The sequence below is a fragment of the Lepisosteus oculatus genome, chromosome 21, assembly GCF_040954835.1.
Source record: "Lepisosteus oculatus isolate fLepOcu1 chromosome 21, fLepOcu1.hap2, whole genome shotgun sequence".
Taxonomy (NCBI): Eukaryota; Metazoa; Chordata; class Actinopteri; order Semionotiformes; family Lepisosteidae; genus Lepisosteus; species Lepisosteus oculatus.
In genome coordinates, this window is record NC_090716.1 from 16,526,275 (window position 1) to 16,543,166 (window position 16,892).

Here is a 16,892-nt window from a genome sequence, read left to right on the forward strand (position 1 = left end):
TTGTTAAACTGCCAAAGGAAATAGGATTGTGGGCCCAGCCACTCAATTATAACTCATTTTCTGCTTTTGCAAATGCATCTTAATCACATTTGAATCCAAATGCACAGAAGCATGGTGGCAGAGCTGGGTGGAGAATGCAGTGGAGCAGACTGAAAATTTGATCATTTCCCTGCCATTTGATTACTTTACTTCACCTGTTGTATGTTCAATGAAAGTAGTTAGTTAGACCTTTAGGAAATGAGATGTATTTTATTCTTGTCTAAATTGATCATTTGGAAATGAAACAAAGGATAGTTTCAGATGGATGTCATAATTTACATGGAATGTTTGTTTCATATGTTCATTATATTAATACCTGCTCAAATGTTGGCTTGCACTCCAGCATCTCCACGAGGTCGGATACATCCGCTGGGGCTGTCCGAATGCAGCATAGGCTGCTGTCAGTATCCCCTGCCTCTAATTCATGGGCAATTACCTACTTAATCTTGGTAGTATTAAGTCCTGACTGAACCCCTGTGCGACGTTCTGTCATCGAGTTTTCCCTGAGAGTCTCCACTTTGCACTGCTGCGCTCTGCTTCGCATATTCCATATTCCTGACCAAGTTCCCGGATCTCCTCCGGCTTGTTTGCATCGTGACCCCCCGGCTACGTACTGTAGCTCATCTGTCTGGCTCTGTTTGGGATCCCCCTTTCGATTCTGCCCCATGCTGTCCCTCTTCCTCTCCTGGTTTATGTCCACCCTTGCCTTTGCTCGCTATGCACTAGCCTGCACCTTGATTCCAGTACCTGCCTGGAAATCGAGTGCTGTGTTATTACATATATATGCTACGTATAAAACCATTGCTATAATTCATTTTAGGATTGTGCACAGCTGACAGTATTGTGGGGGAAGTGTAATGTGTTTATATGGTCTCAGAATTTAAGTTCTTGATGTTCCTTGTTTTCAGCAACTGCTATGTTAGTTATGACAGGGGGTCAATGATATGTTCGCACCAATTGCTGTAGTGTCAAGTGAGATCTGCCGAAAGTCAGGAGTCAGTTTATTACTGGCAGAGTGCTGGTGGGGAGACTTAATCCCCGTGTTAAACAGTTCAACTAAATGGCACGCATCATACCTGTTCAAACAGCACAGATCAGCTCTCGTTTCGTCCACATTCGCCTTCAAAGCATTTAGTCTAAAGTCAGTTCTGTTGGCAGAGCTTGAGGCTTGAAGATGGCCATGTTAACCTGACACACCAGATGTAGTGTGCTGTGTGAGTGTTGGTGGGGGTGGTGTTTGTCTTTGAGGGGAAATTTAAGATTCCCAGTGGTTCTGTCAAGCGTGTGCGATGGATGCAGCCCTCCCTGCCCCTGCTGGGATTTAGTCCTGGCCTCTTGCTCTGATCATGAATATCAGCACTCCCAAGGCAGAGGATAACCCCCCTGTGCCAACAGACTGAGCACCTGCACTTGGATTTCGCTTGCATTCATCATGGTTCCCGTATGTCAGGGACATATCAGAACACACTGTGTCGCAGACAGGACTCAAGTGCTGTGGAATGTGCACAGTTGTTCAGTAATTTTTTATTAATATACATTCATCATCAGTTGAATAGTTTAAATTTATGTCATGATTTATATTCTGCCTGATACTTTCCACTGATCACAGTAATTTCCACCTGTTGTGGTCAGGGGGCTTCGCTTGTCCTGCCATAAGGACCTGTTGACATAGCTGCGCTGGTCCCTGGGAGAACTGGTACACTGATGCTTGGGGTTGCCACAGTAAAGCTTGTTACATCAGGACAATGGTAACTTTGACCAATCAAGAGCGACACCATTGAGTAATTCCAAATGGTTATTCATGCGTGACTGAAATGTTGGTTTCCTTTACCAGAATGGTAACTTGAGTCTGTAGTCTGGGTGTTGGCCTGCCTTGCAAAAGTTCATTTTTACTGCAGAGAACAGAGGTTTACTTTTTCTTCATAACGGATAGTAAATTAATACTATAGTAAACTACAGCTGCAATTTAAGTAATTACGCTTATCACATTTTTCTACAGGTGAAATTGTGTGAAAAGAGTCTTTACCATTTAACTGATTGTGATAAGCAGAATACCAGACATACCCAATTTTTGTATTGTCAGACTTACTGACTTAAACACTTACTGAAATGACACCCTGTAAATAAATGTTCATTTTTCAATACAATCCAAAATTACATAAATGTAAACATCAGCAAAAAAAAATAAAGCAAAAAAAAAAAAGAAACAGACTTATAAAATAAGGTTAAGGTACAATTATACTTTAATTCATATACTAAAGACCAAAGTACAGAAATGCACTTTACAAAAACTGTTACCAGGCAGTTGTATTTACCTGGTTCAGTGTTCAAATAAAACCATGGTTCCAGAAGACTGGAACAAGATGTCTTCACAAAACTTAATTCCCACTTAATTCCAAGATGACATTTTCAAACAGGTGCAAGAACAGAATGTAACACAAAGCTCTCTCATGACAATATACTGCTCATGAACAAGTGGCCATGTAGTATGTTGCCAGATTGACTGCCAAACCCAAAAAACCTTAACCAACCTCTAAAACATTCATTATAATTACCTGCCAGAAAACTGTCCGCTCTATAATAGACAGAGGAGAACAAGGTGCCAGTAATAACATCAGCAGACACAATACACTTACACATCTACATCGATCTAGAATACTCAAGGGTCAGGAAAACTTGACAACTGATGGTCCTACATACTTAGGCATTTCTGCACAGCGAGGAACAAAACATCATTCCCATCTTCTTCACTGACTTTTCAAGAGTTTTGTCAAGAGTTTATGAACTGCAGGGAGAATCGTAGACTGGATGCAATGAAAATATTTTGACATACAAAGAACTGAATGATTTCAACTTCAGCTGGAGAGAAGGGTTAGGGTAGTGTTCATTCCAAACCTTCGTGCAAACCTCTAGCTCAAAACCAGAAGAAAATCTACTCTCATTTGTGAAGCAGTATAACATGTTTTGCTTACAAATGTCAAAGTGTGGAACAGGAGCTCTTTCCAGTATCAAACCAAAAATCAAAATTTTATATTCATAATATTGAAAGTACTATAAAAAAAATAATTATTTCTCAGTAAATTGTAGTGTTTTAGGAATCTGCTCTCCTTTTTAAATAAAAAGCTTTATTTTTATTCCGTTGACGATGCATGTTCAGATCATTATCCAATACAAAAGCTCCCTTTTTTTAACAGTTTCCAATTGAGTTTTGTTTTAAATAACACAAGTATTTTTTATACCAGCATTTGTCATTAACACATTGTAATATGACAAACGTACCAGAATAGCAAAGGATTTTCTAGCTTTGCCTTTGCTTACCAAGATCTGCCTATCAAGCAATCAATGGGTGCAAAGCAGGATGTGACAACAGTCTATCACAAGGCAGACAAACACACACATACTCATACTAGAGGCCAGTTAACCCAGTATGTGTTTGGGCTTTGGGAGAAACCTGGAGGAAACTCCAGGGGATCATAAAAGCGTCGCCCAGATAGCACCCCTGGAACTGGGCCCAGGACCCAGCCCTGCTCACCACCGCACCACCATGCCACCCCTAGGTGTACTCAGTCCTCTACAAATATGTTTCTCTGTGGAAAAGTGCTGACACTTTGATTTGATGCAGGAGTCTCAAATTCAGCTCCTACAGATTTCACTTCTGTCTTAAGCTTCTCAGTTCACTTAATCACCTTGTTAGATCTGATAGTGATGTTTAACATGTTAAGGTCTTATACTCAGATGATTGAAAAGATAAGCATGGTACCATATTTCTGAAACATTTTGAGCCCTGAAAAGAAGTGAAAAGTATAGCTGATTAATCAAATAATCAGAATACCTAAGCAGTTCAGAGCTCAGATTTGTACATGAGCTTAAATACATTGAAGCATCCCGATTGAATTTAACATTTGGGATTTCAGATTGAAATGTAATCAGAGAACCATACATTTCTATTTAAAAATATGCACTTGTCTTGCATCCTCTATTAAATCTGAACATTTACTGGTCGCTAGGTAAATTCCAGTCTCTGTTTTTTTTTCTGCTTCTGTTTTGCAGTCACAGGCATGTCCAGCTGTGAGCAAAACCCATTTTTCTGAACAGGCTCATTCCCTAATCTCAATGAAGCTTGCATGGAAATAATGTTTTTCTTGTCTTCAGCGCATAAAATTCCTTCTAATTCACTTAGATGTGTATCTCTGGTAATGTTCTAATCATTATAGAAATCAAAACATGTCGAGGCTCAGGGAAGGGCTGCTATCTAGCAGGGATTGGATTACATAGGGGGAGAAAAGGGTTTTTAAGTGGAATGAATAAGAGATGATGAGGTCTCAGAATTCTGGATATGAAAAAGTCCTACATCTCTTAGGAAGTGACAGTAGAGAAAAAGGTTACTTTAAGCAGTTTGTTCTGACTTCTGGCAAATGCACATAACAAGCACCTTTTGCTTAACTCTTTTATTAATTATTTTGTACTAGCAGCTATAAGTTTCTCTCTTGGCTTTGTCAAAAGTTATTTTTCACTGCATCGCAGCTTTGACTCTTTGAGTGTTGTGAAGCAGCTGTTCTGTACCAGTACTGTATTGTACTATGTACCATTTTGCATACTTCTACTCTGCATTTATGTTGTAGAGTGTGAGCCTGTTTGTTTGAAGGAATCAACAAAAGAAAAGAAAAAAAAAGAAAAAATAGGGGTGATAAAATACAGGTTCTGCTAGTGACATTCTCAGATTACAGATATGATCAATAAAGCAGCGTAATAAATCACGGCTGTGCCTGCCAAGTCTTCCTTCTTGATAGACTCCAGCCTGCAAACTGTTGAATGACTCTTGTTTTGTGTTCCTCCAGCAAGCCAGAAAGCCCTACGATGTGCGAGACGTTATAGAGCAGTACTCCCAAGGTCACCTCAACCTGATGGTGCGCATCAAGGAGCTCCAGCGAAGGTAATTATTCAGGAAGTTTGGATAAAACCAGAAAATAAGAGGTCATGTCATTGTCATGCTCTCCATTATTCTGAACTATTCCCGTGTCCTCACAGTTACAGATGGCTGTCTTGTAATGGGTGTTTGAGCTGAGTAATTCCGACTCTTTAAGGTTTACTTTCGCACTTGGCCCACGATGGCAGTTGACATCGTACGCCGACTGCAAGAGATAAAAGCACAAAAGCAGCTGGTGTCGTAGCCTTTATGTCACACTACCACTTGTAGACACTCCTGCATTGATTTAAGGCCTGCAGTCTGGCCTAGAATATGTTCCTTGCATTGTCCTTTGTGGGCCCAGAAGTGTTGGATCTATCTTGGGATAAGGAGTGACTGGATTGCTAATTGTGCTTGCAGGCTTACTTATCATTGATCTTAAATTAAAACGTTCTGTGCTAGAATGCTGGAACTACTGCATTTTTAGAGAGACCCACAATTGCTGCAGAGATGTCTGTGATCAATCCAAGCAGAACATTTGATGTTCTCGGACTGATGTGAATTAAAATACAACAGGTTCTCACCCCTCTGTTAGGTAACAATGCTTCTGACATGGAATCACAATTTTACCGTTTCAGTTACCAGTACTGTAAGTCACAAACAGAGCTGTCCCTCTGTGGACAAGTGTCCATAAACCTTATTTTAGCAGACATGACAAGAATTTACATCGGTATACCAGTAAACTGCTGTACTTGTCTGAAATCAATTACGCTCAAGCCTCTTATTCAAAGCAGACTTGCCTGCTTCATTAAGAGGCTTCTGCAGGCTTATGTTTTGCAGAGCAGAAAAGCCCTTTGCAGCAAGGAATTGTGCAGAATAGCTCTGTGGAGCTCTGCAGCTTCCTCACTGGGTCCTAAATGAACTTAGTTCTCTTCCACAGTGTAAAACAAGTACCGAACTATGGCAGTAAATGCACAATTAACTTATAGGGCTCTAAATGAAGGATGGGGGAGAGACAAACCCATTGCTTACTTCCATCCGTTCATTCATTTTCTAAATGCTTTATCTAGTACAGGGTAACAGGTAAGTGGGAGCTTATCCCAGCAAGGAATGGGTGGGATACACCCTGGATGGGATGCCAGACCATAGCAGGGATCACAGACACACAGACCACACACACACACACACACACACAATTTCTGCAGAAGCCAAATCAACCTACCAGTATGACTTCTGACTTTGGGAGGAAACAGGAGCACCCAGGCAAAACCCACACAACCATGGGGGGAACGGACAGAACTCCACACAGATAGCATCTCAGGAACTGACCCCAGAGCCCCAGCAGTGCTACCCACAGTGCCAGTGTGCTGCCCAACATTGACTACTTTCTCAGAAATATAAACAAGGATCTGATAGCAAGCCCCATTTTCCTTCTTTGCAAAGCTCCCTCCTCCAAGATTCCTGTCCATGCAGAAGCCCCTTTCCTCTCTCCCCCTGGCGTTGGAGTTGTTGAGTCCTCCTCTTGCTCATTAGGGTGCCAGTCCCACAGGCTCACACGCCAAGACTAAACCACGTGTCTCCGACGACACAGTAGCTCACAAAATGCTTAATACTTTTTAAGCTATGCTAGAAGCTCCTGGACCTTGCCCTTGAAAACAGTACGAACTGACAGAGAAGTCTTATTTTAGGGGCTGTTTCCTTCAGTTTGCTATGTGTGTCAGGTGGCAGCCAAGCATTGTCTTTGAGCGCTAGGAAACAATTAAGTCAGTAATGTGCTACGGTGCTTCACGACATTCATATTTCCTTCAGACCTATCAAGGTTTTCAGCCTCTGATAAGGAAAAGTAGCCCCAGGGGTCTTATGGAAATGCCAGCTTGTTTGACAGTAGGTTCAATGAACTTGTCATTGTAGGTCTGCTTCATTTTGTCTCCATCTGAACTAAGCGCCTTTCTATGGATCTGTCTCAGCTGTGGATTGGTCTAGCCAAAATGTGTTCTCAAGGAAGATCTCAGGCTTACCTATCACACAAACTGTAAGCACCTCTGGGCATTTTGTATTTTGTGAGAAGAAGTTTTGCACCCTGACCTGTATGTCTGTTGATGCACTTCTTTTTCAAGTGGCATTATTCTGTTCTCTTGTGAACTGGTTGTCTGGGTCTTCAGCTGGACTTGGCCTTTAGTCCAGTGGTGATGGATTCCCAAGCAATGCATCAGCCTGTTTATTTTTCTGGCAAGTTGTCTACCAGTTTTCTCACAAGTCTTTCATTAGAATCCATTTCCTTTTACTACTCTTTTAGAACTCTTGTTGTTATCTTTTTTTACTTGCTGTGACAACAGTTCGTTTCCTTGCAATTTGCTGTTTTGTTTCTTTGCTGGTAAATAAACTTATGTCAGTAATGAGGTGAGAAATAGTGTGGTTTTGTGATACAGAGTATGTAACTCTTATTGAGGTTATGTCTTTTTTTATTAACATGAAATGCAAAGCATATCTTATCAACTTCTTATTCCTTCTTTTCCCATAATATGTGTGGGAGAACAACTTTTATTACTTTACAACTATTTAGCCCAGTCCATGATGTTGTACTGTATATGTGGTAATACATTTGATAATCAATGTCTTCTTATTTCATTAAAGTACAGGAGTTTATTCTGGTCTCTTACAGTCTTCAGTAATTGCAGAAACTGATTTTGTTGCACTGATAGTGTCATACCTCATTTTCATTTATTTTGCTAGAAAAAAACTGTAATCACACAGCAAAAGAGGTTGTTTAGGTGTGTTTGCTGTTACCAAATTTAGTTACAGTCATACAACAAGCTGGGTTTATTTCTGAATATCCTTTTTTCATTACAATTCTTTTGCCTCAACAAACTTCAGATCTAGTAGCATTGCTACTGTATTGGCAATAATATCAGGATGAAAAAACAGGCAGACTTAAAGGAAATAAAACAGTTAATTAAAAAAATATATTTCAACGAGTACAAGTGTAGATCAGAATCCAAAAATAGAGTCTCATGTCTGTTAAAATGTGATATCCTTTGAGATTTAGACCTTTGTGTGTAAAGGTACTATGTTTCACAAAGGCTGTTAATGATGTGACTGGTGAACTAAATTCTTCAGTGAAGGCCTTCCTAAAATATATGTATATTAAGTTTCCTCTTGCATTGCTGAACTTGATTGCAAACACATTCTTTAATACAAGGAGTTCTGATGTGGTTTCTGAAACAGAACACAGACATATCCGTAGGATCAGAAGTAGTAATAGCACAGAGAGGCTAGAACAGATTCTGAAATGTGTGGATAAATCATGACAGGGAAGTCTTTGCATGTCACGTCCAGGCTGAGCTGTGAAGTATCTCCTAACACACATACAGAGGGCGACAGTAAATAATGATGGGACATATCCCGTTGTGGTTAAGGGAAAAATCTAGGACTTATTTTTGGATAACACTGTAGGAAAAAAAAAACTTTGGCACTTTGCTTTCGTTTAACTTGGAGAAATAAATTTGATTGTTTTCTTTAAGTGTCAAATCACCCATTAAAATATTGAAAATGTTCCCAACATTCCTTTATATCCAATATCCATTTGATAGGACTAGTCTTAAAAGAAATAGATCCAAGAACAGTGGGTAGGCACTTGGCCTTTTCAGTCTTTGATAATGACTAATTGGAGGTGATATTGAACTTGTCTGAAAAATGACATAAGCTTGACTCTAGTGTCTGCTTCGGTTTCAGTTCGCTAAATACAATGCAATGAAACAATCTTGGTTTTTGAAGTCAGTTGTGCATTGATTTTAGGATTTCTTCATCCTCAGAGTGATTAGTCTGTGGAACAGTGGACTGGGCTGATGATCATGGAGGTACTGGGCCAGGAAAGGGTGAGCGCTAATGCACCGAGCAGCCTGTTTCTGCCCTGATGTTTTTTATTAATCTTGTTCGTATTCTGCCAGTTTCAGTGCACCAGCCCACTAGCAGCAGTCCGTGAGGCCCAGAATACCTGCCATGTACCCCTTCTTTCATTAGTTGGCATTGTCAACATTTCTGTTTCAGTTGGCACTGTGACCATATACCCAGTGAAGGCAGAATCACTAGAGCTGCCCATCATGTGTTTCTCTTCCCTGTCCTGTGGAGGTACCTGGGGATTATGGTGTGCCTGTTAAAAGACTGAATTGCCTTTTCATAGCTTCAGCACTGCTTTGGTCCCATAGATCTAGCAGATGACATCACCGTCCTGCAGTTCTATTTATGTAAGAGTAGTAAGAGATTGCATTCTATTGTGTAAAACATTCTTGCAAATGAAGGCATTCTTCAGTGAAGGCAAATTTTGTTTTGCCAGTGAATCCTTTTTAACTGTGATGTGGAAATTCCTTCTGGTTAAACACAAATATATATACATCTGTGGTGCCTGAGTTTGAGGGATGCTCTTTGTTTTTTTTTTAAATAAACACTAATTAGAAATAATAGGAATCAAGTCAGTGCAGGTTTAGCGGTTCAAATACAGCCTATAACCCAAAGCATATTTCATGGTCAATGTCACATTAAGAACAAAGGAGGAAAAAAAGACTTTCAAGGAAATATATTTGTCTGCCAAGGAAGACGAAATAAAATGCCTGAAAAACAATCATTATATCCTTAATGCAGTCATAATTGACATGTAAACTAAGTCATACATTTGCATTTCGTGAGTTATAAGGACTGTAAGAAATTTGTCTATGGAAGAAGATGAGAGAAACCTCTCAGTGTGACATTTTTGTGGAACAGTGTAGGTTTCTGTAGTGTTATTGATGCAAGACCTTATTTAAACTAGACTTTAACCAGAGAATAATGCTTTTTTCAAGTTATTTCCTTTTCCAAATAAGAAGAACTCAATTCAAATGACTCAATTCAAGCTATCACTGTTGTAGTTATCGCTGCTGGATTAATTACAATGTTGTACCTTTTTGTTCTAGGCTTAGCGCTGACACACGAGATCACTCTGTACTTACAAAGGACTTCAACACCTTTGAGCAGTTAAAGATATATGAGGAAATACTAGTGTGGAGTTACTGTTACATGTCAATAGAGGGGTTCAGCCCTGAAGTTACTCAGTTAAATTGAACGTGCTTTTTGCTTCCTTTTGTTGTGACGATGTTTTGGTGAATTTGATGTAATTCTAGTTAAAAACAAGCTTTGATGTTAAGGGACTGATGAGAGTAATTTGCAATATTAGCCCAGAGCTTTGCTTAAAAAAAGGCAAAGGGATACATGCAGAAATATAACTGAAAGTGGTTGAGAGCCAGAGTTGATGTTAAGCCATGCTATTTAATTTTAGTTTTCAATATTCTTATTAATTTATTTGGCTGACTTGCATTTGCACTCATTGAAACAGCTGGGTATTTTATTCATAACTACCAGTTATAAGTCCAGAACCCTAACCACTGCTCCGCACTACTGACCAACATTAATAATTCATCCATCCATTTTCTAAAAGCTTTACCCAAAGCGGTCTCAGGGGAGCTGATGGCCATCAGGGCACACACATAGCACACATACACTCACTTATCAGCATATTTTTCTGACTGTGGGAGGAAACCAGAGAACCTGGTGGAAACCAGTCTTAACATGGGGAGAACATACAAATGCAGAGAGCGGCCCAGGAATTTAACCCAGGTCTCCAGCACCATGAGACAGGAATGCTGAACACTGCGCCACCATGCTGCCTTAACCTCAAAGTGGAGAGTTTTTTTTTGTGATGAATACCACGTAATATGCTACATGTGACACATCTCCGATACATGACTGAATAATGAAAAGTAAAAAAAGCAAAACAATTCAATATTTTTTGTTACTCTGGATAAAATCAGTTTCCCCTGGCTTCTTGTCAAATCTGACAAATACATTTTTGTCTGTGGAAAACATTAGCTGAAGGAACTTCAGAGTTAATTGAAGGCATCTACTTAACTGTTATTTGAAGAGTTTAAATTGAAGGATTAAATTGTAACTAAATATTTCATTGATTTTTTTTTTAACAGACTGGATCAGTCCATGGGGAAACTGACACTATTTCAGTCCAGTTCAGGTAAGGTGAACAGTGTTTATTTTTCAGCAGAAAACATTGCCAGATTACTCAGCCTTAGGTAGTTTGTTTTTCCGATGGTTCAGTGTTGGACACATGAAGGTGAACATGCCATTTCAATCACACTTCAATCACAGTTTGGGAAGTTATTGACCAAACAGGGTGAAACCCCATCACTTTTGTTAAGATAATTGGTCATAGTCAACAGGTGGAAAATCCTGGAAACTCCAAATTATGGAGGTGAAGACTGCCATAGTCAAATAGCCACGTTATAAGACAGTAGCTTTGGATTATATGACAAAATTTTGTATAGAAAATGTATCTGCTTCTGATTTGCATAACTGTCCTAGATACAGAAGTAAAGGCTGGTTTCTGCTTTTTATGAAAATATAAATAGTCTCTCCTGATCATGATACCCTGGTTGGACCCCAGATCCAAACTGCTTCTGCAGGCACAAGTTGCCTAATCGGTGCAGGACAAGTGAAATATACAGAGGGGGCCTGTTACAATTTTAATGTTTTGTTAACCATTTGCAAGAGAAGCTGTTAATGCTTAATGTTACAATAAAGTAACATCAGTACTCACACGCGTCAGTTTTCTGTACAGATTATGGAAAGAAGTGATTTAAGATCTCTCAAAATGTGCAGAACATTTTATTTCTGATTTCTGTAATGTGACACGGGGCTATCAACATTATCATTTTGCTGTTTACAAAAAGGCAATAAAATTACACCATTACATTTCCATTCAGGAACAGAAACTAATGGAAAGCGGAAACTTGCATATAAAATACTTCTTAAAAGAACCTGCTTGTGCCTCATCTGGTTTTCCTAATTTTATGGAGTCTATATTTGTCAACAATGTTCACTTTATAGCCAATGGAAAGGTCAGATTCATACATTTTTTAAACATTCTGAATAATAATAATAAGGTTAAAATGCAAGACATATTGCCTGTTTACAAACAGCTTGACCAGAATGCCATGTGTCTCATTGTGTCAATATCATGTTGTGCTACAGCCCTCTTGGATCTGTCTTATCATTCCAAATATCACATAAACTTATACAAATTAAGACCTTTTCTGTACAAATTCATAAGAATCATGTGGTCACAAATCTAATATTCTATTTGGTAATGGCATCTAAATGATTTCCAGGTTATGAGAACATTTGTTGATGATGACCACCATATGCAAGCCCAGCAGGGTGTCTTGGCATAGGATTCAGAGTAATTTCATCTGATAGCTTTTTCTTGTTCAGAGTTTTCCCAGTCTGATTTATACGGTATATAGCACATTTGTGACATTACGGCATTAATTTGGCCTCCTTCTCCTGAAATTTGGGGAAAATTGCTCGATCGATTGTCAATTGGTGCAGTTACGTTTTTAAAAGTATTACAGTTACAACACTTTCAAAAATAAAAATTTAATTATCCCTAATGCCTTAATGTTTTTTCCACAATATTAATACAATAATGCACTTTTCCAAATATTGTTCCTTGAAAAAAGATTGGTTCTATGTGGTCCATTAAGAAAAATAACTGTTCCTGGACGGACACAAACAGTCTTTGCAAATGAAATGTCAGTGAAGAAGCTGCATTTTCTGATCTGACTAGTTTTTCCATTGAGATGCCTGGGAAAGAAAATGATAGTAGACAGTTCAGCCCAGCTGGCACATTTGGCAATCCAAGGACTCATCTAGCTGAAACTTGTGAGAAGCCGGATATCAGCTCCAACAACAAGGCTGGTTTGCTGGTTCAACACTCCCACAGCCCTTTGGGTGAAGATGTACCTCCTCATTCTCACTTCTCAATGCCCATCCAGTTAGCTCCCATGTGTGCCCTCTAGCTTGTGTTTCATGGTTAATTCTGGAGAAAATAAGAGCATTAATCCAGCACTAGTCCTCCCTGTAAGAAGCTGGAAGATGGGATTTTATGGCCTTAAATTCGTTATTTGTTGTTTTAAATTGTCAAAGTAATGAAATATCCACCACTCAGAGCCCAGTTCCTCTTACTTTTAGATTCTTCCCTTTGTTTGAACTCTGGAACCGTTTTTGCCAGTTCTTTGTTACTTTCAAACTGTTCCCTTTTCCAAAAATCACAGCAAATCTAGATGTTGATGGTGGGTGGAGTGATGGGGGTGAGTATATTTGGCAGTGCAGCCCATTAAAAGAAACATACTGTATAGCATTATAAAGGCATTTTTTATTATTTTTATTAAGCAAACCTTGAGGCAGCTTGTTTCAGGAGCTGGTTCAAGTCGTTTGTGAGCATTTCTCTACATTGCACAGGCTTAATCTGAGACTAGCTGGAAAGATGCCCCTGCTGTGTCTTTAACATTGCACATAAATCCCTGTGCATCACCTAGATTGTGTTCATTGTTGCAACACTTCTTCTCGCTCAGTATAAAAGACCATTTAAACAGCATTGTGTCCCACGGGCTCACAACCACATGCTTGAATATAGCATTGCGGTATGGGTGGAGGAGGGATTGGGATGTCCCATGTGCCCAGCTATCCTGACAGTGGAGAAGCATGGTCAGACCAGTCCCAACAGGGAGGGAATTAGAGGTGCACCAGGGTAATGGAAGTAGGTGGAGATCAATACAATACAAGTATGAGCCTTGCAAAATGTTACATGCCCACTTGAGACACTGGAAAGCTACGCCTATTATTTTCTTGATTGGCTTTGCCTTGAAGCTCATAGAACCTCCTTGGAACTCAGTTGTATTGCAGTCGGACTAGAATGTATGGCTCTATGACACAGCCTCTTAAAGTGCAGCAACAGTAGGGTTCCTTCTGGAGCAGGGTCTGTCTTCAAGTATACACTCCCAAGCTCTACCTGCACTTGAATCAGCACAACACAAGTTCTTTAAAACTGCACATGTACGTAATGTTCGGCGATTCTAATAGAGCGGCTTCCATAAAAAAAACATCACTCGAGTTTTAATTTGGTCCTTATAGGAAATGCACACAATTACCTGTGAAAGCTATAACTACAAAGTAGCATTCTAGGGTGATGGAGTGTGTGGCCTTTCCTGCATTGGGTGAAATGCAAGTCTGTTTCATAAGTAGCATGTGTATAATTTAAAAGTTTTATAAATGCATTAAGCCAGGTCTATCAAAAGGCTGAGCTCTGGAGTGAAATGGGTTTCTTGATGAATGCAGTTGGGTGTGTTCAGTTTGTGTCTGTAAGTGAAGTCATCAGACTCACCTGTCATTGCTTTGACAGTTTGCAGATTGTCGCCTGGAGCTGGCAAACAACACGCAGGTTCATGGCCAGGCTTTCTTCTTGTTTACTCTTGGCAGGAAATGAGTCGTGCCGCAGCGAGATCTTTTCGTGTCAATGCCATGACATCAGTCCTTTCAGCATGTGGCTAAAAGTGTTCAAATGCTGGAATTTGCAAAACAACATGCAATATTCCAAAAGCGTGGCTGACTGCTGTCTCTTGTGCCCGCTATCCAAATTGGTCAGAAAACACCCAAGAGCTATGGATTTCCCTCTTAGGTGGTTGATAAATTAACTGGGAGCAAAGTGAGAGACTATCATGACCAGATTCTGCAGCACATGACCAGAAGTATCCTGCAATTTATCACTTTATCCAAAGCAAGTGTTGCAGCTTTTCTCTCTTCATCACCTGCTGTTCAGAGTTGCAGAAAGCATGATCTCATTGGGTCTCATGGAAGGGAACTGTTTTAAGGATAGCAAATGAATACAGATACACAGATGGGTCAGATGTACTGTATACTTATTTTTGTTTGTACACTCATTTCTTTATACAAGTGATTTGTATAAATGATCCAAGTTAGTACATTTGACTACATTTCCCAAAGACTACTACTTCCGAACTGGTCTTTTCTCCCTTGTAGAGAAAGTATTCTTCTACTTCTCCAGAAGAATACTTCTGGAGATTATATTTATATTTATATGATACAGATAATTCTTGCATTTAAACAAGAAAAGCAACAGAATCTCATTCTGGATTTTGACATGTTCTCACAGTTTAATGTGCATATATGATAATTGGTAACCACACACGATATGGTTATTGTTCATAACAGAAATAATGGATCTTAGTGCCAGTTAAGATAATACTTTTATTAATAAGATGTGAATGTGGACTATGCACTAGTATTTAAAATAGGAAATCGCTGTTATCTCCTTTTTGTTATTACTATGTACAGTTCCCTCTAACATCTTTTTAATAAATATCAAAAATTGCATATTTATTTTTCAGACAAGAATAAAGATCGAGGCACTAACACAATTGGTTCAAGACTGAACAGGATGGAAGACAAGGTAGGCCATGATTTTTAGAAAACTGCTGATGACACTCTGAAAACCTTGCTCATATTTTCTTTCAGCTGAGGATTCTAATTAGTGCTTCCAGTTTAAAGCTCAGAAATGCCTGCTTCAGTTGACTTTGATTTGTTTTGACAGGAAAATAGTGGACGATGAATTTAGAAAAATGAAGATGAAGCCTTATATTATTAGTTTCTCAGCATTTTACCTACACTGATAAGTGTTTAAAAAGAAAATAAGTTCTGTCCTGCTAAGACAGATATCTGTGATCAATACATATCCACCACACAACAGGCCAGTAAACATATCCAGTTTGATTCTGATATTATGTAGCTTGTGACCTTACATACAAAATTATCAGTAGTAATCATCCTTAAAAAAATGTTCAATTCTTTCTTTATGCATGTAACTAATATATAAAAAAATTGTTTTGAAACTTATTCTGTACAATGTATTCTTTTCTAGATGACATATTGTAACATTTATGAGATAGTAGCACATTTCTGTAGGGGAAAGTCCTAGTTGAGCTAAGTTGAGTCCTAATTTGCACTTTAAAGGTCCTGCTAAAGAAGACAACTGGATGGTGTCTTTTTTTCCTTCATGGAATACTTTTTTAGTAACATCTAGCAGAGTGCATAAGCTGAACCTCACATCTGTGCTCTCAGATTTCTGAACAGGCTTTCATGACATTTTTGCAAGTTTTGTTGTAGCAGATCAATGTCAGGTGCACAGTGTCCATGGAGTTGATTGGGGTACATTGAATGCCACTAGGCTTGTGTTAAAATACTATAAAATCTGCCAGTTTTTGACTTTACCTGGTGAATTAATCAGCATAACATTTTGATGTTAAATGCGAAGAGAAAGGACAATGTTAAAAATTACCAACATACTTAGCTTATGCATTGTTTCTTATATGGCATATTAAAGGTAATGCATGGTAACAAACTTGTTGACTTACATGCTACTAAGATCAAAATTTCAAATGCTCTCATATTGCAATTCTATTCCCCAAGGAATAAAGAACCTGTTTATCTCAGGATTTACCATCTTTCCTATTGCCTGCAAAACCGGTTATCAGCCAGACTGTTTGATAACAATTACTTCCAGTTCCCATGGAAATTTTGTCCTCAGTCTCCTGGCTGTGATAGTTTAAGGGCTGCCGATATGACTACATGATTCATGGGGACAATTTTAAAAATGAATCCTTTAAACTTTCTGCATTTATTGAACTAATTTTTGTCATTGTGAGAATGTAAATCTTGGTGAGAAGCTATCAGTCTTTAAAAACCTTCATACTTCCTCCTGATTTAAAATTGAACTGCTCAAAAAATAAACTATGTTTCTGTTTTAAATGTTCATGTTGTAAATGAATGCAGATGAGGGTTTCTTAAAATAAAGGAAGTGCTATGTATTGAGTTGGGGTCATGAAGTCATGAGTAGGAACCTTTCCAATCCTGCAAATCAGTTTTAATTTGTTTAATTCACTAGAATGGAGCAACTTGAAGCTACTTGAACAGCAACAGAGGTAAATAGTAATTAAGACCATAAAAAAATGTTCTTTTCAAGAGAATAATTTGAGCAAGAACAAGATGGTTA

General features: G+C 38.8%; 1 protein-coding gene across 2 annotated transcripts in view; it reads left to right on the plus strand.

The window, feature by feature from the left end:
• Positions 1 to 16,892, plus strand: part of kcnq1.1 (potassium voltage-gated channel, KQT-like subfamily, member 1.1) — a 282,710-nt gene that overhangs the window by 167,197 nt on the left and 98,621 nt on the right. For both annotated transcript variants that reach the window (XM_069181428.1, XM_069181429.1), the window contains 3 exons: positions 4,878 to 4,972; positions 10,954 to 11,000; positions 15,232 to 15,293. In XM_069181428.1, the coding sequence (XP_069037529.1) occupies positions 4,878 to 4,972; positions 10,954 to 11,000; positions 15,232 to 15,293 (204 nt within the window). The remainder of the gene's footprint in view (positions 1 to 4,877; positions 4,973 to 10,953; positions 11,001 to 15,231; positions 15,294 to 16,892) is intronic.